Source organism: Lycorma delicatula, chromosome 12, assembly GCF_047948215.1.
Source record: "Lycorma delicatula isolate Av1 chromosome 12, ASM4794821v1, whole genome shotgun sequence".
In the NCBI taxonomy this organism is placed as follows: domain Eukaryota; kingdom Metazoa; phylum Arthropoda; class Insecta; order Hemiptera; family Fulgoridae; genus Lycorma; species Lycorma delicatula.
The window spans coordinates 28,798,725-28,824,558 of record NC_134466.1 but is presented as its reverse complement, the minus strand read 5'-3'; the positions used below and the strand labels follow the sequence as shown (position 1 = coordinate 28,824,558).

General features: G+C 31.2%; 1 protein-coding gene across 1 annotated transcript; it reads right to left on the bottom strand.

Moving 5' to 3' along the window:
• Positions 1-1,666: 1,666 nt before the first annotated feature.
• On the bottom strand, positions 1,667-25,023 carry LOC142333149 (alpha-ketoglutarate-dependent taurine dioxygenase-like). Its single transcript, XM_075380088.1, has 5 exons — positions 24,807-25,023; positions 22,756-22,950; positions 11,585-11,826; positions 4,714-4,869; positions 1,667-2,007 (listed from the first exon to the last, which is right to left on the bottom strand). Exons 1-5 carry the CDS (start codon positions 24,931-24,933, stop codon positions 1,864-1,866), a joined length of 864 nt encoding a protein of 287 aa, XP_075236203.1. The 5' UTR covers positions 24,934-25,023; the 3' UTR covers positions 1,667-1,863.
• Positions 25,024-25,834: the final 811 nt, after the last annotated feature.

The following is a 25,834-nucleotide window of genomic DNA, read 5'->3' as shown; positions in this document are numbered from 1 at the left end:
GGCTTTGAAAATAAGTTTGAGTGATTTCGATTTTTATCTCCATTACAGAATTATAACATTTTCTTATATAATTATTATAATTTATTATGCACACCCTCTTTGATTCTAACAATAAATGCATACTGTAAGTATTTTATGCATGGCTTCCAATCAGTAGCATAACATTAATGCCAATGGCACTGAAAAATATTTTATTACTAGTGGCCCTTGTTGCTCAGCAGTGATATTATGTAGTTACATATTTAAAAAAAAATAAAAATCTAGTGGACTCATGCTACTCCACAGCATTATTGCAAAGTAATGTTATATTTTTAAAAAAAAATTGGCTAAAAACCTATACAATTAACATGTCTCAAGACCCTTCCTTCCCTTCTTTTCATCTTTCCTTTCCTTTCCGGGTAAAATGCAGCTCAAGATCTATTTCCAGTTTGTCCAGATGTTCTACTGGTCAGGTTGGACTGATTTTATTTTTATTCTGATCAAAGTAGTCCACAGATAATTCATCAAACATTGATGATTTTCCTGTGAATAATAACTTTAGAAAGTTCCTCAAGTAACGAATATGAAATTTTTTGAGAAAATCTGACTCAAATTTGGGGTCCAATGACGTATCTGATGTCATTCCTAGCAGAAAAAAAAATCACTTAAGTGTTCAGTAGAACGCCCAGATCAACTGGATTAAGTTTTCAGCCCAATTTTTTTAATACACAAGATTATAAATTATTATTGTAATTTTAAAGTAGTACATTTAGCAAACTTTTATGGGTTTTGATTGTTTATTTTTGCTGTTTATAATGGATTGTCAAAAGTTAAAAAAAAGTATGCCTTAAAAAAGAAAAGTAAGTTATTATTCAAATTCTGCTAAAAGAATAAGGAGCATCACGCTTCTGAAATAGCTGAAGTGTATGATACTCAATTAGCTGCTGACCAAAAAGTTGAGCTGTAGCTTCATCTACAGCAGGTGCGTATCAGAGCTTCTTCATAAAAAATGAGGGAAAAGGAAGATGGAAGCTTTTCAGGCTTTAATTGTTATTTATCAGTATTATTCTCATAGCCATGGGAATAACGAACACAATGGGCAGAGTCTCCTGGCCAGATGGGAAGGGTGAATGAAGCAAGCCCTGAAGCTAGTAATTAAACACTGTAATTAAAGAAAGTTAAACAGAGCTTTGAATGTTTCCCTTGGAAATGCAAATTTTCTTTTGACCTGGTTCTTCCATTTACAGGTCACTCATTATGACTGGACTTTTCAGCCACCTGCAATCATTTCAAATTGAAAATGATTTTGCATACAGACATACACAATCTTTAGAGCTGGCGATCTGACTGCCAGGGTTGATGTGATTTACAGAGACCCTTCTGTTGTCCACATGCCCCTCCATGATGGCAACCATGTAGTAAGGTGCTCATGTATGTCATGTTTAAATTGATATGTATAAAAATTGGTAAATAATATTAACAAAATAGTTGGGATAAGTTGAACAGAGAATAATTGTTCAAGAGAAGAGTCCAGTTTTTTAAAGATTTATTCTTGTCTGGAAAAACAAATAAGTGCTTATTTTGTATTTTTATTTTTAACAATCAATATTCAATGATAATGCATTCACCACTGATTTTGTATCATTTTCAGATTTTATATATATATATATAATATAAATAAACAAAAGTTAATAAATCAAATTTATTAAATATAATTTATACATAAATATTAAAATATTTTTAACAATTATATCACATTATACTTATAATACAAAAATATATTCAATGCAAAAAAAAATTAATGGAATGATAAAATTATTATTACTATTAATTCTGCATTCAAATATTTATTCAATTTAGATTTTAATAAAAAGTATAATACAATCACTTTGAAGGTGCTTCAACACCTTTAATTGTAGTTCGATGAAGAACTCTTAATCCGACTTCAGAACGTGGTATTTGACTGTCAGGAGATGCTTCATGGCCAACAGCCAAATTATCTGAGATTATAAAATCACCATCTTCCCACTGAAATAAGAAGAAATAAATAAATATATATATATATACACACACACACACACAAATCACTACATATTTTATAATGAAACAAATAATCATTACATCAAATTCTTTGAGTGGAACTTAAGTCTCACTATAAAAACTTCAGCAGTGCAATTTGTACCAGATATATGATCTCAAAATATTAGTCTATAGGATAAAAGCTGCAAAATAAAATACAATTTTTTTGTTGGTTCATTTTTAAAAATATTTTAAACAGGACAGAGCAACTCACAACATCATTGAACCTGCTGCCATCTATATTCTTAATTCCTCTAATATACTTAAGTGAAACCCTAATACATCCTCTACCAACAACCCCCTATCAATAAGATGTACTCAAACTTTGGTAGACAGCAATCCTGTTTTTGTAAAAAACCAAATTTTCTTATGAGATATCACCAGACATTCATAATAATATTTTCCAAAGGCTACTCTCGTAGCACCAACTATTAAGCACCTACTCTCCTAGTACCTACTGATTCAAGGCTAAATATATGGAACAGTTTCAAAAGGAGTATGAATATTCAATACACAATGTAATAACCTGAGTTCAATATTACCTAATCTTAATGTACATCTTTCTTTTTGCAATGTATTCTTATATAAAGAATAAAAACTAAGTCCAGAATTATTATCTAAAAATTAAGATTTCATAAATTCACTAGATCTCAACATTTACTGACAGATAATCTACAACAGGGTCCTGTATAGATAAAAGATTCTTTTGCATCTTATTTTAACAAAGAAATTTCCTATTTTATTATTTTATACATCCTTTCAACTAGCCACAGACATTAGATAAACTATAATACCAAGCCTTTGCAAGACTATATGTACAAAGCGTTTTTTAAGTTATCAATTGGACTTGTCTTAAACTTAAAAAACGAGCTGTGTTGTTTGATGTACAATTTATCCATTAATTAGGTCTTAAAATATTAGATGTAGAGTAAAATTTGTTTATAAAGAAACCTTTTTTCCCCTACACCTAGATAGATAATGAAACCTAAATTCCAATAGTTTTGAATATTTTATTAATATACAAAGGAATAGAAAAGTAATGTAGAACTTATAACTTAGTTTTCATATGCAGTACACATTTTTTTAAATTTCTTTATGTAAATAAAATTACAGTACTACAGTATTACAAGTGTAATATTCTATTTTAAGAATTTTCCATTTAATGAACTTATTTGCAGGTCCTGTGGTACTTCGTTATACAGAAGTTGGACTATAATTATTACTGAACTTATTTGTAAAGTAATTATAGTTATAAAAACATTTTTTAGAAGTATGCAATATTTTGCTAGTAAAAAAAAAAAAAAAGAAAAAAAAAGACAGCTTAAATCCGTTATAAAAAATGACAAATTGCAATGTATATGATGATGGGTGCATTCATTCATATTTGTCCATATAGCGACAAGGTAAAAAAAAAATCATAACAGTAATATTACCATGGCTATGTTTACAAAATTGGCCTCTACCTTGAAAATTCTAAAGATTCTTCATAAACCTAAAACAATTCTTCATGTACTTTAATATCATTTTACATGACAGTAATAAAAAAATTTACTTACTTCTTCCCAAAGTATTGTTACATGAATAATTAATTTTATTAGTTGCAATGGTTACAAAGGTAACATGACAGATAATAAATAAATATGAGGGCTACTCAAAAAATAACTTACGATTTATAAAAAAAAAAACCAATTGATAAAAAAAAAGTATTATATACATCTTATAACTTTGCTACATAACTGCTGTCTAAATTAGGGCAACTAGTAAACAAGTTTTTGAACATGATAAAACTGTGAACTAAGCAACACCGTTTTTCAACTCCTCATCATTTTCATAATGTTGTGCCGCTAACTATTTCTTAATTTTTGGGAAAAGATGATAATCACTGGGAGCTAAATCAGGGGTATATATGGAGGAGGGTTAAAATACCATTTGTAACCATTGATTTGGCACTTATATAAACAAAACCCATCTCATTAATTTATTTTCTTTATATGTGTACTTACAAATGTACGTAAAATGTTTTCTTAATAAATTATTTTTTTCTCATAAAATGTTTTCATTATTGTTTACATGTAAAGTTACAGGCTAATTTTGCGTTGAGAAATGCTGGTCCACAACCTCCTTGGGGAACGCGATCCTTACGTTGAAAAATGCTGCTCCAAAGTGATTGTTTTGAAGTGAACGTCTGTGAAGTCTGATGCAGTATGCGTGTGAGCATTGTTATGAAGAAAAATGATGTCTAAACTGAGCATGTCTCATCATCTGTTTTGTATACCCCTTCTTAATTTCTTCAATGTCTTGCAGTAAGTTTCAGCATAATTTCAGTTCAGGGCTAGTTTAAAAATATCTTCTGGTCCTCCGCATTGCGAAGAGTTGAAAAACTGTGTTACTACCTGGCTTAATTCACAGGTGGCAGAGTTTTATGATGAGCGTATTCAAAAAATTGTTTACAAATATGATAAGTGCCTTAATTTGGATGGCAACTGTGTTGAAAAATAGCTAAAGATGTATATAATTAATTGTTTTTTATCAATTGGTTTTTTTTTAAATAATGAGTTGGAAGTTACTTTCCAAATCACCCTTGTAAATTAATATAATGAGTGGGCCAATTTCCATAAAAAAATTTGAAACAATTGAACAGAATACAAAAATTACCTCATGTTTATATTGAATTTTTCCATTATCTTTAACAAACTCATGATGAATATCACTCAAAATTCGTTCAAACTCTTCAGGCGTTGCAATCCTTTCATTTGTTGTATTATAGTCATATAAAAATGCAGTAGTCATACCTAAGTGAAAACACAATACCTGTAAACAAAATAAAACTGAATAAACTTAGCATTTTAAATAATATTTTACTAGATATATTTATTTAACCCACCGGGTTGGTCTAGTGGTTAACGCGTCTTCCCAAATCAGCTGATTTGGAAGTCGAGAGTTACAGCGTTCAAGTCCTAGTAAAGCCAGATATTTTTACACGGATTTGAATAATAGATCGTGGATACCGGTGTTCTTTGGTGGTTGGGTTTCAATTAACCACACATCTCAGGAATGGTAGAACTGAGAATGTACAAGACTACACTTCATTTACACTCATACATATCCTCATTCATCCTCTGAAGAATTATCTAAACGGTAGTTACCGGAGGCTAAACAGAAAAAAAAAGAAGAAAAAGATATATTTATCCACCCAGATATATTTATTTACCCATATCTTACTTTTTATTTGTCAAAAAAATATGTTGATTAATTCACCAAATATAAATTACATGTAAAAATTTAAGTTTAAGAACTTTTTTTGATGATATCTTCAAATTTATTTTTAGCTCTTCGATTGTTTGGATAAGATTAAAGAAATATTGTAGTGTATTGCAGATTTTTGCAACAATGCAATTTCATTCTATTAAATATGTAAGGGTACTGGAAATGGACTAGTTGGCTTGGCCTTAAATGTCAGGCATTTTCAGCCATAATGGTTTTTGTGCAGCTACCAGGCAGAAAATATAATAAATAATAAAAGCTAATTAACTACCATGAAAAGGAATTGTGTGACAAAAAGGATGCATATTTTAAGACTAATAATTCAAGCTCAAGATTTATAAATTGTGGAATATTGGAGGAAAAAGATAAAGCATTAAATGGCAGGCTTGAATGCTTAAAAAACTTGATATTGTTCAGAATCAAATTTATTAGGTAAGTAACACAAGATGTTCAAAAAGTGATTCAACCTTACAGTAAAATGTGTAAGTTACAATAGTTGTTGAAAGTGGTCTTCATAATGTGATTTACATAATTGAATACAACATTGCATGCAGAATTAGATGAAATTTAAATTAAATTTTAAGTTCATTAAAATTTTTTTTTGTTCTGTAATTTAATTTTAATAAGCAATTTCTACTGAAAAACTGATAAAATTATAGTAATATTAATTTTTTACAACCCCTATATACAAAACAGTATTTCCTACAAATAGAAACCTGATAAAACTAAAGCTAACATTTTTTTATGTAATTTAGAATGGTTTTAAGAAATATCTTATTTAGAACAAAAATAAACAGTGGAAAATAAGTATAAAATGAACCTGCTATAAAGCGGCCATCTGGAGAAAATTGTTACCCGAGTTATAGGTTAACTGCATTATTTTGGAGATAAAGTGATAGATGAAAACAAAAAACAATGCCAACTGTGTTAAACATTGTCACAATTAAAATATTACTGAATGTTACAGTTAGAAATGATAATATTATGTGATAAAATAAAAATACAGTACTGAGTATGTATTGTGCAATACTTACATTTTTTTAGCTGGATTTTCATTGTCACATGGTTTTTTTTGGAATGGTAAACTACAGTAATTGTACAGTCTTTTAAAGATTTTCCTTTATAGCCTAATTGAAAATACAGCACTGTAGTAATCAATCTGAATTCAAAATCCCGTAAAGTAATATTCAATACTACTTTATTAGAACAGATTACTATATTAACACAACATATCTGAATGTATAAAACTTAACAGATTTACGACAGTTACTTGAAAAAGTAATAAGTTATTTTTATTTATCTGGAGTTCATATAGTTTTCTTATATAGTTATTTGTAATTTCACTGAGCTAACTGTATTAAGTGTATTTATTTATTCTGATCACTTAATATATAAACATAATTAAAATGCATTTTTGTGTATCTACTAAAAAGTAGAATTCTTTTTAGTGTCTGATAACAGAGACATTTATATCTGCATTGTAGCGAGGTTGTACTATATACAGTTAAAACAGAGCATAAGTGAAATGAAGTGCTAGTGATCTTTAACAAAATTTATATCTGCAATTGTTTATTATAAAAATAAGTATTTTCCTTTCTTTGAGGCACTTTCATAATTCTTGTTTAGTTTATAGGATTACTAAGTTTTTAAATAGAAATATTTAGTCTCATTTCTGTGTGTATGTGCAAGCACCCACATCCACAAGATCCTATACAAATTTATAATATAAAGTAAGATCCATTATAACAATCTACGGTTGTTGTACCTGCATGAAGGAAAAAAGTTTTAAACTTTTTTATTACCATTATACCCTTTTTATTTAACTCTATAAGGTCTGTAAAAATACTGTAAAGGGACACAGCGTTGATCAATTAGTCTATTTTATAACAGGATGAGTTTATATAGTTCAAAATACACACAATTTTTTTTGAAACACTAAAACATTCCAATAAATAGTAGTTAAGCAGTTATTAAATGCTTAATATAATAAATACTAAGAACAGTACAGTAAAAGAAAAAAATAAATGCTGAAGTTATGTAACATATTATTTAAATAATTTACAGATAATGCTTATAAAATGTCTTTTGAACTCAGGTTTAAACATACTTTAATGTAATACTTTACTGTATTAATAACTTTTACTAAGTCATTTCATCAACATTTTTCAAACACTTTTTGGTTGAAACTTATAACCTATAAAAGAGAATATGTCTGCTTTGAAACATACTAAATTGTTTTGTGAATAAAAAAAACTGGTGAAGTATTGCATGACTTACCTGGCTATATCATTCAAATATTGATTACTAAAATAGGAAATTCCCAATTATAAAATAAACGTTTTTTGATTTTAGAGGCTTCCTTACTTGCAGCAAAAATTTAAAGAGATTTACTCAAAAAAATTAAGAAAATAGATTATAACTTTTATGAAATTAATGAAAAAAACTGTTTCTCTTTTTGAGTCCGGAATATAATATAGGTACCGCAACTGCTTTATAGCTCTTTAAAGTGATGAAAAAAATAAAATTTTTAAAATAAAAATTAAAAGAGTTGAGCCACAAAAACAGAAGCTACATGTGTTTTTCACGTTTTTGAAATTTTGAAGTTTTTAAGTAAATAAAAATATATATTTTTTAGATGTGTAGAATCTATTTTAAGAAACATTTTTTCTAAAAATATTCATATTCAGAATAAAATGATCAAATTTGGTTCAGTAAATTCTCCCCTAAATCTAATAGCCTCTTCAATAAAAGCTAAAATAAAAAAAGAAAATTTCAAAAAATTTTTGTACATTTTAGATCCGGGGTCTACAGAATTAAATTTTTTTTTATACATTTCTTGATAGCATAGAGCTATCAAGAAATGTAAAGTATAAACTATATGAAGTATAAACTTTGAAAAAAAAGTTAAACCTAAGGGAGATAGAGCAAACAACAAAAAACATGTATTTCAATTTTAAGAAAAGGGGGTTGGTTTAAAAAAAAACTTTTTTTTTTGATTATTTATATATACATCGTAGGTTAACAAATTAGCTTTAATAAAATTTTCTCTAAAATACTCTAAAGAAAATCTAAATTGACTTTTTCATGATATTCCCCTTTAACAAATTTTGAAAAAAATTAAGATCAGTGCCCCATAAATAGAAATATTTGAGCTAATTTGAAGAAAATCGGTTAGGTCAATCCTGAAATGCAAGGTCAAAAGCAGTGCAGTATACATACGTATGCATGTACATACATATGTTTTTTCTGTCTAGATGAAATAGTTTACTCCAAAACATAACAATTTGCAAAAAAAACCGATACCAATTTTTCACTGATCTTTTAATACAAATATTCCACTTCTATTCACCAGAAAAGTAAAAAAAACGTTATTAATAATAATACTGAAAAAATAGTGACATTTGTTGATTAAATGTTGCCATTTTATTATGTTTCAGATGTTATAATTATTTCAGGTATTATGAATGTATTTATCAGTTATTGTATGATAGCTACCAAGAAGTTCGTTAGAACTTCGCCAGTAAGAATCCGTAGAACTGGATGGCACGGTGAAGTTAATGAACTATGTTTACAGTTTTAAACATGACCTAACCTAAAAGTGAAATGAAATGGGGGAAAAAATTAAAAAATAAGCATGAAAACATCACATTTCAGTTCAATTATTTGGAATAAAGAATACTTTCAAAAAATAAAAATCCTCAAATTTTGTTAGATAATATTTTTAAAATATCAATAATTTTTACCTTATTCCAACATCTAAAACTATTTTGAGAAAAACTTTTACCTGGTAAATGGAATATGATAAATCAGTTTGCAAGATTAAGTACAAGTCAAGAAATCTATACTTGTTTAATCACTTTATGCGCATTATAAATTTTTTCAGGCAGAGAGACACTGTAATAAAAATAGAAAAAAGAAATTCACAACAAGGAATACAATAACTAGATTTGAACTTACGAGTGTCTGGTTAGTAAAATCTTGTACTACATTTCAATTCTGAATAAAAATTCCTTAAATAAATCAGTCATTTACAGTAATATTTCTTAATTTTCTACAGTTCTGATTGTAAAATTATCAGACCATTCTGTCTTTATTTTTCCTGTTTAGCCTCTGGTAACTACCGTTTAGATAATTCTTCAGAGGATGATCATCTTAGACCATTCTGTCTAAGATGATTAATAAAAATTATAAATAATCCGGATGAATACCAGATATAATTTTTTCAGAAATAAAAATGTTCTTTAAGCTGATATTTGTGAACACAACAGAAATAATTGATAGTTATAGCAAACTATTGAGCAATAACATGCAGGTTGTTGGCTTATTGAAACAATCACAAAAATTAATGTAATACAAAAACTTAATGTAATATTAATGGATTTCGTCGCAGAACATACATCAAGGTTACCAAAGTCAAAGTTTGGAGAATAAAAGTAAAGACAAATAAATAAGACTTCTTTGAAATTAGTATAAATTAAAGGTTACAGCACTCTCTCTCCTTATCTTATTTTAGGATATGTAGAACAAAGTATCATCAGTATCACAGGTAGCTAGAATGGCTACAGTGAATTGACTTCAATCACAGAACCACTATAATCATTAACTATATCTTTGATTTTATTTATCTACTTATTCACATTAGGTACGGGCAAATCCTGATGCCCATACCTAATATTTACAAGAATATTGGTCTAAATTTGAAACCAAGATGAGAAAATAATAGCAGAATGTGGACAACAAATTTTGTTGAGTATATCATGTAGAACAGCTTGTACATACAGCAAAAAATTATTTAAGAATATTATAAAAACAATTATAATAATTTATTATTTTTTTTAAACGCACTAATGAAAACAATCTGAAGAGAAAAATTAAGAAAAAAATTATTTTGTTGCAACCATATCTGATTAATGACAAGGATCTACGAACCAAGACTGCAAGTGATATTTTGATAGATAAACTACTGAGCAAGAGTAAATACAAAACATTTTACTTCCCACCCCCAAAAAAAAGTAAAAAAAAATATTGGCTATTATATAAATGCAATGATAAACAGTCAAAATTAATTAAAAGTCAACAGTTACTGAAGTTACGAGAAAAGATAATTTTTTTAATTTTCTGTTAAATCACAGTTAACTTTTGTAATTCCTTTAAAGCTGAAGTAGGAGCCAAATGAAGTCAGTTTATTATAAGGGAAATTTTAATTAATGTTGTCTGCTGAAATTATAATTGCCAACCTCAATGATGGAGTAGTATCGTTTTTACCTTTTATCCAGCAGTTTCTGGGTTCATATCCCGGCCAAGCTACAAAATTTATCTTTCATTAGTAACTGTAATTGGGTGATTTAACTGTATTTATAGCTAAAATAAGTAAATAAAATAATTTCTTTACTGGTATAATTCTGGCCTTTCCAAAGCATTTTATGGGCTTTAATTTGTGTACTATTAATTAAGTAGTGTAATCAAAACAAATAAATGAAAGAAAATAAATTCTTTAAGTGTAGAGCCCCGAGGAAAATATATTTAAAGATTATAAAAAAAACAGATTTCCATCAAAAATTTTCAAGTGAAATCTTTATTTGCATACATTTGTACAAAATCATGAAAGGGCTGAAAATTCTGAATTCCACAGAAACCAACAGTAAATCTTTGAGGGGGGCTGAAATGATATGCACACTGCAGAATGTACCAAGAGAACAAAATCTGCACACAGCAACAGGTGCTATCACTTTCTGGCTTCATTCCCCTAGAACTAGCATTCCAGAACTGGAATTGTCCCATGCTCTCTCATTTTCTGTCAGTTGCCATTACAGTCGAGTATGTCAATGCATCAAAAACAACGTGCGGTGATTCAATCTTTAGAAACAGAAAAAATGAATGCTACTGATATTTTGTCTACAGTGATGAAATTGTTGATTGAAATACTGTAAAGAAATGGACAATAAAATTTTACGAATCAGAAGCTGGTAAAATGAATATTGAGGAACCTCACAGTGGTCTAACTGCTTAGACTGCCCACTTTTTAAACAGTTAAAATAACTAAGAACCACTCTTTCTGTATAAAGTTAAAAAATGAATATAGTGTTAAAAAAAATCAGTATAGTATACAAGAGTACTTTTTTACTACCTAAAAAAAAACAGGGAAATGAGTAAACCAAAAACAAGCAATTGGTTAAAATAAATTAATAAAATTAAAAGATTTAAATATTTTTGAAATTTTAAAATTTAATAATATAAAATGCACATATCTATATATATATACCTCTTTTCCTGAACGAGGATGTTTATATATAAGAGGATGAACTGGGCCAGTTCTACGGTCACTAATCATCCATAATCTGTTCCACTCATCATATTTTTGTTTCGGCAGCTGTTCAATGATGTCAGTAAGAGGGGCAAATACAGTAGCTCCTTTTTTTGGTACACTAACCATATGATATAATGAATATCCAAATGGTGCCGGTTGAAATGATCCATCTATATGCCAACCAGTTCTACCAACACCTGTAACAGATATGTAAAAGTTTGATAATACTTAATTATTCTGGCAACTTTTTTATTTTTAATTACAACATAGTTCAGAAACAAGTAAAAGTTATTCATTCATTATGAATAGTAATAAAGAGCTTGTTTAAGTTCATGTTTTGTTCATGATTACATGAACAAGCTTGAAGGGCGTTATTGGCCCTTCCCTCTAATTGGTTCCTAACATCAAAGTCCTCCATCACGGAGGATCTAGCAGTATTTACCAAACTGAAAATAACGACAAAGGGATCAATGCTAACATCACCTACCCCTTTTCACCCAGTAAGGTTAACCTAGTATCAAGGTTGATAGAAGTAGTTTAGTCTTGTCCAAGGCTATATTCTTCTTAAAATTTTTAACAATTTTATTCTATTATATATTATCAAACACTTTCCCCAGAACTAATTCTCCAATGGAGATGGTTATATTCTTTGTCTTAAGCCTATTTTGCTCTTTATCTATTACATCTTCCATCCCAAATTTTGTTCAGCTATAAATCATTTTTCTAAATTTTTTTAAAGAATGGTACTCTCTTCTAGTAGGATATTTTTCCGGTTTCCTGTTTTTAAAAAAAATTTTTTTTTTACAACAATTAAACAAAGTTATACAGTCTATACAGATTTAATTGGGAGGATATAGACTGAAATTAAAAACTGTTAAATAAATTAAAACTGATCAGAACAATAAAATAATTGGGATGAGTAGAGAAGCTTATAGAGCAGGGATTACTAATTCACAGCCAGCAAAGCTCTTTTTGGCGATCCACACAATTGTATGAAAAGAAATAGACAAAATTAAAAATTTGTAACTTTATTTTTTTAAATTTATATAAATTATAAAAGTTAATTCATGAATTTACTGTAAATCATTATGAAAATTTATTAACAATAATCTTAACTTTTCTTTTATCAACTGTGCTAATCAAGTAGGCTGGACAACTCATCTTCCACATGACTATACAAGCGACTGTCTTCAATCCTATTTCTGTCTTTTTTGATGCACGGCAAGCACACATAACTTAATTTAAAATATTTATCATTAAATAATGACAGATCAGGCTAAGGAAGAAGAGGAAAGGAGGAGGGGTTTCTAGTATAGATTACCTACACAAAGCCCTATGTAACAGGTGAAGAAAAGGAATGGAGAGCAAAGGGGTGAATGCCAGCCTCCTGTGGAGTTGTCATTTGTCCGCGCTTGCGTGGATAGGCTTCAGCAATGAAGCATGGGGACTCTGGATCCCCTGAGCTCAAAGGTACCTCCCGGGGCTGAGTAATGCTTGATTGTGGGTCTGGCTTTGGCAGGGGAGGTGGCAAGATAGGAGGTTTAGTTGGTAGGGTGCAGGTACACATACACTACTGGATCGCGGATACCGGTGTTCTTTGGTGGTTGGGTTTCAATTAACCACACATCCCAGGAATGGTCGAACTGAGAATGTACAAGACTACACTCATTTACACTCATACATATCATCCTCATTCATCCTATGAAGAATTATCTAAACGGTAGTTACCGGAGGCTAAACAGGAAAAAGAAAGGTACACATACACACTTAAACAATATCTTATGGAACTTGTTGTGAGTCTGACACTACCCGTAAATGGGGTTCCTCCAACTCACCACACAAAAAAAATAAAAAAAAGTGTGGCAGTACTAGCGACCACTTTAAATACTTTTTTTATACTTCAAATATTATTAATTTATTTAATTCTACTGCTCACCTATGACGTTACAACATAACAGATTACAGCAGCTGTATGTTAGTGCTAAATTATCGCTCCTTGTTGTGAGGAGGTACTAATGACCCACTAGTTTATTTAGAAAATTTTTGGGGTGGGGGTGCGATTTTGCAAAGTTTTTTTGGAAATATTGTTATTTTTAATTTTTAACAAATGTGTACATGCACATGCAAACATTTCCATCTGGTCTTTGGGTTTTTTGGACTCCTTAGGTGTCAAAATGTAAAGATCGGGTGAAAACTACATATGCCCTAATTAGACCGATTATAATCGTTTCTAAAGCTATAGCTCTGCTATAGTGCTAGGTGGGAAAGTAAAATTGATTGAAAATAGTAATTTTTTTGTTAAATGTACACATTTCAGGTGTGTAATTTTATTATTCAAATAATAATAATAACAAAAATAATGAACTGTAAAAACTTTGATAAATTTCATCTAAGCAGGAATAATAGTGATATTATTAGTTACACAAAATGATGAACAAATGTGATGCCACTGATATGTCAAAAGACATTGATGTCTGTACATTTCAATATTAAAAACATTGGTATTTTTCTACAGACATTCCAACTTTATGTGGTAGCTCTTTCACTGAGTCGCTCAAGATTAGCATTTTACCTTCCTCCTAAGACCAGGCCTGTGTCTTTAGTAAGCACTAGTGCTGCAGTTTATGACCTAAAGTCTTTATAACAACTGTTCCACTTCACACTTATTCAAAAACAGAATAAAATAATTCTTACACCATAATACAAAATAAATGTTATATTTGCTTCATTTTTTCCAACAGTGAGTGCATGCTACTGACTGCGCAAAGCAAATGTTTTTTATAATCTGCATTTGATTATTGTTCAATTTTATAATACCCAAAATAATAATAAGTGGAATTTCTAGAAAATGTAATATTGGGAGTGAAAATAGAGTATACCAGGAATGTTAGGAAAATAAATATTTAATTATGTATAACAACAAGAAATTACAGTGTTTGGTGTGCAGGTATGTCATTTCAGTTCCTAAGGAATGTAATGTGAAAAGACATTATTCAACACTGCGTGAAAAATTGTATCAAAAGTATGTAGGTGAATCTTGAAATGTTTTATTAGTTAATTTAAGGAAGAAACTGAACAGAAAATTATTATATTTAACAAAATATCCCAAACCTAGTCATCTGCTTTGTATGCCTCGTAGTCCTTTTCTGCTTGTCACAGCAGAGAAATCATTTGCTAATGATTTTATAATAAAAAGAATGTGCTACTGAAATGGCAAAGGCTTTCAGGGATCTTAAGATAGCAGAGAAATTTGTGCTGCTTTCTAAGCAAACTTTTTTCTTTCAAGAAGAAGAGCTTTTATTATGGGAGAACAAGCAGAGAGATCATTGCTAAGTTTTCTTAAAAAAGCTCCTATTTCTCAGTTTATCTTGATGAAATCACTGATTTAACAGATGTCAGATTGATCTTTGTGTAATGCAAGAAGATTTTTCTACTAATGAGAAATTATTTGAATTATGTATTCTACATGGCACCAAGAAAGGAAGACATCTATGATGCCTTAAGAAAGACTGTTGACAGCGGGTTTAATAAATGTTCTGCAATCATAAAAGATAGTAGTGCACTAGCGATGGTAGTAGAGAAATCTGAACTGGTTGGGTTGTTTAGGGAAAACAGGAAAATTAATTTACAGTATCTTACGGTATTTATGCGAATAATGTATCTGTCCAGTTTTGAAATTTGATTCGAGATTTGTGTTTACTGGTTTTACTGTGATTTACTTTTCAGCGTGTTTACTGTTTTTGTTGTTTTGCACTTCAATTACAGTATGTTCAAAGTTTTTTGCTAGGGATGAATCCTTGTATATATTTATGTAATTAATGAAGCATGAATTTATAGAGGTGTAAAAATGTTTGGACTCTTGGACTGTTCAATGTATAGAAAGCCAGCTGTGTGTGTGCGAGACATGTAAATGAACCAAACCAATTTTTTGCAAGTACGCAAGTTGGTTTTTTGGTTTAGTTTGTCTACTCTTTGTGAATGAATATGAAGAGATGAACAAATCAGAATAATACTCTAGACTCATATTTTAAGAAGCAAAGTGTTGCTGCAGACGAGTCACAACTGTTAGGTGGACAAATTGAAAAAGGACTGACTCAATTGTAGTATCACCATAATCAAGAAGAGGGATGTAGAGGCAATGAAATCTGATAAAATGAATGAGGAGAAAATGAAAATGCTGATGAAAAATTAAAAATACAGAAAATGACAATAAAGTCATTACTGAAACTAACTGATGGATAAACTTTTGATGTCATTACATAATTTCAGTTTCCAGTTAACAGACTTCTGCAATTTATGACTTAAATATGATTGGCTCAAAGAATCTGATTGGTTTGTTTATTCTTCAAAATTTGATGGAGAATTTAGTAAATACTGTTTTCTTTGCTGAATCAAAAGTTGGCCCTATGGTCGACCAAAAAGTAGGTGCTTTGTTAAATGAGCCATGTGTTGACTGGATAAAAACATAAAAAATGTTTGGTGGTCATCAAACAAAACATACCACATGAAAAGTAAAACTGACAAGAGTAAAAAGCCAGACAGTGGGTTCATTCAGGAAGTGTTTTACCAGGATGTTTAAGTACATCACCACAATAAGGACATAACTGAAGGTAATAGGAAGAGATTATGGGCAATAGTAGAAATACTATTATTATGTGCAACAAGAACTGGCACTGCAAGGAACTAAAGGTTATGTTGATATTACTTAAGAGGAACCAGTTGTAAATGATGATAATTTTTGAGCTTTACTGTGATTTTGTGCCAAAACTGACACAGAGTTGAGTTCTCATTTGAAGAATGCTAAAGACATTAGCAATAAAATTCAAAATTAATTACTGAAGTGAATAACAAAGTAATAACAAGGAAAATTGTGGAGCACGTTAATAAATCTGAGGCATTTTCGATTCAAGGTAAAAAGACGGTTGATATTTCTGGGAAAGAACAGTTGTCAGTAGCTGTGCATTAATATGATGAAGACTTAAGCATGATTCACAAAGATTTCCTAGGTTTTACTAAGTGATGCTGGGCTGGAGCTAGCACCGAAGAAAACTGAGGCAGTGGTAATCACTGCTACTAAAAGAAGGCCTACTTTGACACTTACGCTAGAGGGTAACAAGATTGCTACGAGACCTGCTATTAAGTATCTTGGAGTCTGGATAGACTCAGACTCCGTTTTGGAGTTCATGCCATTGAGACAAGTGATAAGGTTGATAGGGTGCTGCGGCTGATTGCAGGCCTTCTGCCAAATAAAGGTGGACCTCAGCAACAGAAAAGGAGGTTACTGGTTGAAGTTGCTTATTACTCTCTCCTGTATGGAGCCGAGTTGTAGTTGGGAGTAGCTAGATACCATAAATACAGAGGGAAACTGGAGTCCCTCCACAGGAGGTGCTGTTTGCAAACTAAATCAGTGTATAGAACGGTATCGTTAGTAGTGGTGGAAGTGCTGGCCGGGCATATAACGAAAAGCTGCTCTGTTAAAAGAAATAGAATCTGAAGATGGGGCTGCAGCTGACAGAGAGACTGAAACTGAAGAGAGAAGTAAGCCACTTAAGCCCAAACATAATAAGTTAAAAAAATTATGTCCAATACGCTGGGTTGAATGTCACGAGGTTGTTGAAACATACATCAAGTTACCATCTGTTTTAAAGCACTTCAACAAATTTTGACTACTTGGACTGATTCTTAGGTAGCAACTGCAGTTAGTAGAATTTTAAATACTTGAAAAGTGCTGAATTTCAAATTTCTTGCAGAGTGATGCAGACTGTACACTGGATTACTCTACCATTGAGTACATACATAGCTTCAAATGGAAAATATGGACTTGCCACAGGCTGTCAAGTTAGCTAATACATCTATCAATCCATTAAATAAGATACGTTACATTAAACAGATGCAAATTCTCAGTTCAAGAAAACTTTTGATACTGTAAAGCAGGATGTCAACAGTATTATACTGAAATAAAGATGCTACGAATAATGGAATGACAAACTCATCGTAGTAACGTGCAAAGGATTCAGAAAAGTACTAGTGTCTTTCAATTTTCAATCTTTTTTTGGTGCATTTATTATGCACTTGCTGGATAGATTTTCTAAGCATGAAAATATTTTACAAAGTTTCAATATTTTAACAACCATACAAACCAATATTAGTATGATAGATGAGGACAAAGCTGCAAAGATTTTTATGATACATAAAAGCTTGATTTATCAAATGCTTTCAAAACACTCAAAATATGTGCAAGCTCATCATTTCCGCATGTAAGACATATTTTCAAGGTGTGGCAGCTTTGCTAAACACAACTGCAACTTGTGAAAAGTCATTCAGCAGCTTGAGAAGACTGAATGAGTCTTCATTCAGTCTGAGATAAGTCTTTATCTCAGAAATTCAATGGAAGCAGACAGAATGACAGGGTTGGCGAACCTGAACAGGCACCAAGATATCGCTGTGACTGCAGCTGAGATATTGGATGAGTTGTCAAGGGACACAAGGGGACTTTTTTGAAATTGTTGAACTTTGTACTTTGTTAATTTCAAAGTCAGTAATTAATTACTTTTATTTTTTTAAATATTATATTATTTATTTGCTTTTGAATTTTGACTTTTCAGACTTTTGTAATTAAAGTTGTGAAAAACAAAAGTTAAAACTTTAAAGATATTTATAATCTACATTACTTCATATTATTAATTTGTTAATTTTCTTTAATAAATTTCAAGAAGAAGATTTTGTATAAGTATGAAAATAAAAACTGGCATAAAAGACACCCCAAAAAAGTTAGTTAAAATTACAAGAAATCAAGGAGTTCATTTTTGAGGAGCGGCTCATCTTGAGGGGTGGGGACTCATTCTCAAGGGAAGGGGGAAAATACTTTGTTTTGTGCAAGCACAAAACTTCAGTCGACACCCCTCTTTGGAAATTCCTGCTATTGATCATGTTGAGCAAGGTGTCAAGTATATCCATTTTGCAATAAAAGTGTTCTGTTCTGCAATTAGTTACAAGGAATTGTTTAGTGAAATCATTGTTAATAATTAAAAGTACAAGCTAGTTTATTTTTTGTAAATAATAGAAGTAAATAATTCTTGTATAAAGATTATTACTGATTTTGTAATTTTAATCTCAATGCCATAATTCTGTATTAATTTCATATTTATTGTAAAGTTCGTAATAAAATTAAAATTATTGTTTATTTATTTTGTAAATAATAAGGTACTAAAGATTAAATAAATTGTAAATTTGTGAGATTTTTTACATATGTGTAGTTATTCAATAAATAATCTTTGTCGAGACAATAACGTGTGATAATAAAATTGATAAAAATATAATGAAAAAATAAACTATTATTAAAATAATAGTTATATTTCTAATATAAAACTAAATATTGCTTTTTAAATTGTTTTATCATATTATCAAGATGTTGAATAAAAATAAATCACTATGTATCTTAGTGTAGCAAAATTTTTTATGAATGCTTTAAGGGTAATTATTTTGATGAAATTTGGAATATACATTATTTAGGACCTAAGTTATATGTTACAATTAATTACCAGAAACACCTTTCACCCAGGTTATGTTCCTTGTAAGTTAAATATTACAGTCACCAAACATTTTTTTAATTCAGCACTGTACAAGTGTAATACACATTATTTTTGGACTTAATAACTGGATACTGTACGTAATTTTGGACTCATTAGTCTGATTATGTTGTTATTGTATGAAGTTCAGAACACAGGACTGTTAGTTACCAAACCTAACCAAATTAAAATTTAAGTAAAAGCAAGCTTTACTTAGTAAATAATGCATACTGCAATTAACCTAACCTGCACTTATTCTAAACCTAATTTAATTTAATCTTAAGTGAATCCAATCTAATTCTTAACTTAATTAACAAACTCAATTGAATTATTTAGTCCAAACATAGTGAATATTACATTGTATAGTGTTGAATTATGAAATGTTTGGTAAGGGTCTGTGAAAATTATGAGATATAAGTCGGGTGAAAGGAATTTGATGGGCAGGTATGCAACAGAGATGGGTGTGGACACCTGCTCATCTCTGAGCTGTATGCTCCTCACACACACACACCGGATGGAAGGTATAAGAAGACAGGAGAACAGCCATGTGGTCATGCATGCATACACCCCAGTGTGATGTTCATCAGGGAAGGGGTTTTGTGAGAGCGAGGGTTAGTAGAATTTTTGTTTATACTTGCTATCTGTCACCTAACATCACTCTGGAAGCATATATGGATATATTGGCGGATATATCTAAGGATCTTCCCCTGGACTGGCCTGCAGTCTTCGCGGGCGATTTTAATGCCTGGTCCATGGACTGGGGTTCTGTAAGGACAGATATACGCAGAAGACTTCTTATGGAGACAACAGCGGTGTTGGACCTTGTGTGCTTAAATGAAAGTGAAGAATTTTTACCTTTAGGAGGGGTTCCAGGGGGTACATTGTGGACCTCATGTTTATTGTTGCTGTAAGAGGAACCTCTTCAGGCAGATTCAGGATGGGAAGAGAAATTGTTGGAAGCAATTGATCGTTTAAGTGGATGCGGACCCATGAGGCAGCCATATGGCATACTTGTGAAGAGAGGAATAAGACCACGAGCCCCAATTACACGGGAAGAGCAGGAGGTAAGAAACATTATAGAGGGCCTCCTTCCCCATGGGGAAGAATTGGTGGACAATAACAATAATAACAGTAACGATGTGAAGCTCCTGCTCCCCTTCCACCAAGAAGCCACGGATTTAGGGCATACCTGTTCCAATTCAGTCCAGACCACACCGACTTCTGTTCAGAGTGTCGAGAGGAGGAGATGCCCCAATTTGTTTCAGGGAAGAGCGAAAGGAGTTATTAGATACCCTGGGCTATAGAAATATGTTCCAGTTGGAAGACACTCAGCGAATATTAATGAGTGGACTGCGGTGGATTGATATGCTAGGAAGGCGACAGACAAGCTGCGTCTATGGGAGTAGTTCTGGCAGGGAAGAAGATGCGAGGGTGCCGGGCTGGGCAGGTCTGAGGCTGTGTGCTTGGGAAGTTCCTGGGAGCGTGCGGGGGTCGCCTTGGCACATTGAGGTCATGGACACTCCGTTCCAGTGCCTGAGCATGTTGCCCCATCACTGAAGTAATGACTGATGGCTGTTATGGGTAAGTAGGTGAGTTGAGTTTGAGTTTTGCTAGGTGTGTTTGAGTGTGTGTGCGTGGTAGTTGATGGGTGCCTCTTTTGATAGTGCCTTTCAAGCTTGGTGTTTCTCCTCACTTGAGTTCTTGTGATGTCTGTGTCTGTGCGTTGGCGTGATTCGTACCCATGTGTGTGGGGATGTGGTGTGTGTGAAGTCTCATGTGCTTGTGCTTGGTTGGAACTGTGTTTGATATGGAATGTGCTGTGTTTTGTGATGCATGATGATATGGCTTTTATGTTTCCTTGTGGTGACCAGTTGTGTGTGTGTGGGGGGGGGGGGGGGGGGCGTTAACCTCCCCCTAAAGTAGTGCTAAAAAAAGGTCCTAAATAAGGTACATTACAAATTTTATCAAAACCAGAGGAATCTCCCTAATTGTACAAGGAGGAGCCCCTTTACACTGTAATAAGTCCATCTTAATCAGGCTCTGCCACTGCCAACTCTCCCCACTGATATTACTAATTGCTGCTGGGAAAGGTGGGCAAGATAAGCCATGGTGGGGATCGTAATCGAGTGTGGAACAATGGTGGATATGAGTGCATTCACTGTTGAAGAGCATTTGTTAGCTTGTGTGTGGGTCCATGAACATCCAAACACTGGTAAAGCTTTGGAGAACATTATGTGAACGACTCCTTTGTGTGTGATGGGAAACTGTCACCATCACAGCAAACATTATTGACATAGGAGAAGGCTTTTGCAATGGGAATTGTTCTTGATATGCCATACAGTAGGAGGCCAAGCACTTGAGCTGAGATGTGTGCTGCGGTGGAGACATCGATTCAATGATCTTCAATGAAATCAATGTGCAAACGTTCTGCAGAGTTAGGTATTTCAAGATCGACAATGCGAGACCAGATGTGGAAGGACTTGAAAGTTAAATGTTTCTCTCAGCCAAAGTTAATGAGTTGAGTGACAATGAATTGATCAACATGTTCATGTATGTCAGTTATTGCTTGAACGCTTTCTGAGAGCAAACGATAAAAAAAAAAGTCATTGTTCTCAGCAAGAGTGCAATTTATCAAAGCTCTTGTAACCGAAATGTTTTTTTCTAGGGGAAAGACAATCCTCACTTTTTTTGAGGAAATTGAACACAATCTACCTCATATAATGATTTGGGCTGGGATGACATCTGAACATCTTCTTGGTTCTTAATTTTTATATGGCGCAGTTAATCAACACAGTTATCTGAGAATGACTGATGAATGGTTGCTTCCAAAATCAGCTGCAAAAGGGATCGCTGACATCATTATGTTTCAGCAAGATGGTGCTACAGCGCATTTTGCTTTGAATGTCTGCAGGTGCCTTAATGAAATTTTTCCAAATCGCTGGATCAGAAGAGCTACCAGCTCCATTGCCTTGGGCAGAAAAAAGCCCTGACCTCACTACACCTGACAACGCACTCTGGGGTTTTGTAAAAGAAGAGATTTGAAAAACCAGATATGTTAACGAACAGCTCCAATACACTGTTCGTTCAGCATTTGAAACGATCACCTCTGATATGCTGTTGCAGATAAAAACTGGACATGGAGGCGTGCGCATACAGCTATGGTTTGAACATGGTGGAACCCACATAGATGATTTAGATGTATAGAAGGTAAGCTACATATATCCTAACAATTTTAAAACTAACACCCACCCTATAACTTATATCTTACAGATTTAAGATTTCTACATTTAATTTATTATAAAAATTAATCAAAATGAATATTTTTAAAAATATAGTTTTTAATCTAGGATTTAAATCTGCGTCATTTGGTTTAAAATTTGTTGTCTAATGCAGTAGAAAACTATTCAAATAACCTTCATCTAGTGAGTACTTGTTCTTCAATTGTGAGGAAAGTAACTTAAGAGTTCTTTCTGTTATTATAAGGGATATGCACACTTTTATCTAAAAAATCAGTGATCAATGATCTGTTGTAAAATATTTTCAGTACAAATAAATTACCTGTGCAACCTTCAGTTCTATCATTTGAAACTCTAAAAACATCTGGATGAGGAGATTTTGGATGCTTATAAAATGTTGATTCTAATTCACCAAACCATTCACTTATTTCAACATGTCTCTCTCCACTAACTATTCCTTGATTTTTGAATACTAATATTCGATGTTTAGTTACATCCTCCTTTATTTGTTTTATAACTGAAAAAAAAAAATCAAATATCTTATTGTGACAAGCATTCCAATAGCCAGGCCAAAATATGAACGGAACACAATGCATTTAAGTATTGCATACTTTATTATATTTATTAAACTTATTTTAATGAAAAAATTATGAACTTTATAAAATATAAATAGACCTAATCTGTCATTCATGCAAGCACAGCTGGAGCCATTTTAGAAGAGTTAGGGTACGAGTAACGTTAATTACATTGAGTATAATAAATTTCAATTTCCATGAGAACAGGATCCAAAACTGAAGAATTTGGGGTGTACTGTACAATTTAAAATAATACATAAACTGGCATTTACACTTAAGAGATAAAATTGGATGTTTTTAAACAGACTTCAATCAAAGGAGGCTCTTAATTTGACTCATAAGTTTTTTTCTCTATGTTCAAGCTTTACTCCAATAATTCTTATTTTTATTTGGTAGAGTTACTCTGACAGTTCCTTAGTAAATTATTTTCAAGTAACTTAATGTAATATTGCTTAACAAATGGATACATTCCATTCTAATAAAAAACTTCCAAATAAACATAAATAACAATTTAAGACAATAACAAAAAACAATTATGCAGCAGCTAGATAATATAAACCAAAATCACAAAATTTGCCTCTTTCTATAGAAATCTGAAATATACTTCATTTACTTCAACAATTTTAATTCAAACCTACACTCAAAGACTTTAATAAACAAATACAATTTTATATATTTTAAAATATTCTCTACAACTGCCCCAATTTTTTTTTGTATAGGAAAAATGTAAGTAAATGAAGATATAGCCAAACTACAAAACTTTAAATAAAAACTTTGCACTCATATTCAGACGAGAATATTTAAAAATTTTACATTAAAGACAAAAATACAAAATCTTACACACTAGAATATAAAAACAAATACTCACAGCTACAGACTAATTATATCTTTAATAAACCACTTTGACTTGATGAATAAATGACAAAGTTTATCAATTTTGTCCTCTACCATTTCTAATACACCCCATTGTTAAAATATTTACCACTTTTAACATTAGCATCTTAACATGAGCAATTTTAAATCCATTAATGTAGTAGAACACCAAAGATTTTCTACATTAAAGTGTAAGAGTCAGTCATGAATAAATTACTGATATGACAGTATTAGTTTAGAAATGTTTTATACTTTTATTTTGTTGAACAATCTTATTAGTAATAACCATCTTTCTATTCATTACCTGCCAGTCCACTACAAAAACCCAGCAGGAAAAAAACATTAAGTCTGTATACTATAGTAGCATCAGGGTATTGCATCCTCCGACATCCTTGCATTCCGTTCCAAAGAAGTATATTAAGCTAAGAATTATCATTTAATACTATCATTACTTTTTTCCTTCTCACATATTACCCATTTTTTATGATGATTTATGCATTCAAAAGAATATTTCAGCACTTCAATATGAATAATAACCAACTTACTGATTCAGATTCCCAGCAATTTGCTGAAAGATAAAAAAGATTCTATTTGCAGCACTTGGACATTCATTGTTAAAGTGTGATAACTACTTCAGGTAACTCACGTTTACTTCATTTTGGGGAAAAATAAATATCTATCAGGAATAATAAAGATATTCATACACAATATGATTAAAAATAAAAACATTAGGAATCTTCAACTATTTTGCATCATCCTCTTGTCAGTTTCAATATAAAACTTACTACAAGATTCAGCGGAAATATCAATTTACATAATTACTACTTTCAAACTTTCACTGCACGAAAAAATAAATTACTTAAGGTAAAAGAATCCTTTTTTAAAATGTTATATAAAACTAGAATTAACATAGCACTTTCCATACCTTCAGGGCGATTTTCAGTTTTTAAATCTATTCCTAAAACAATACAACCAAGCTTAATTGGAATTAATTTGTAATAAGATGACATTTTAGAAAAGTGGCAATTGATACTACGTAAAACGGCTAACATCAAATGGTTCCAGTTATTACAACCAAATTCGTAGAAGACCAACACATCTCACCTGACAGCAACCGAATACTACAAAATCTAATAAGTAACTCGTACGCGATTCGATGCAATCCACCATACTCTATCATTCAATTCAAGAATTTGTATTTTGCACGTGAATCGATCAAATTTATTATATATGAAATTTCGCTTCCGTTAAGTTGAAATTTTTCATTAGCTACTACTCGAAAACGAAGCATTTCCGAACTTTAGAATTTATAAGAATTTTTTTCCTTATTTTCATTTTTTGAACACGTCTTAAATATTTTTTTTGATTTTTCGTGTGACACTCTATATTAACGAGTACCTCAAACACAACAGTAGTAAAAACTGAAGAGAGATTATTTACTCTCCTAAAAAAGGATTTATGTCTTCTTAGTTTAAAAATAATATTTTAAAATTCATTTATTAAACCTGAATATCCTTGAGTCAGGGTTCAACCTTAACAATTCGTAATTTATTTCTTCCAGTTTGTAATTTTGTAAGATACTTCCACAAATACATAATTCAAGGATATGAGAAGAAATATTATTCTTTTAGGAAGTTTCAGTTTGTTTGTTGATGACGCTTAATATCAACTGGAAAATTAATTTGTCACGTAAAATACTTTAGAGTCAATTCAAGATTTTCTTTAATCGGTAGCATGCTTAACCCACATTAAAATATTCCTCATTCTATCCGTAAAAGTAATTGAATCCAAAACTTTCAGAGATTCTTTGTCATGAGCATATTCCTCTATGAGAAGATCTTTTCATTTTACCTACATGGTTCTCATAACAACTCCAACATTTTTCCAGGATATTTACAAAATTTTCCAGACAGCATGTGAACTAACAAACCTTTGACACCTCCCTTTAAAAAG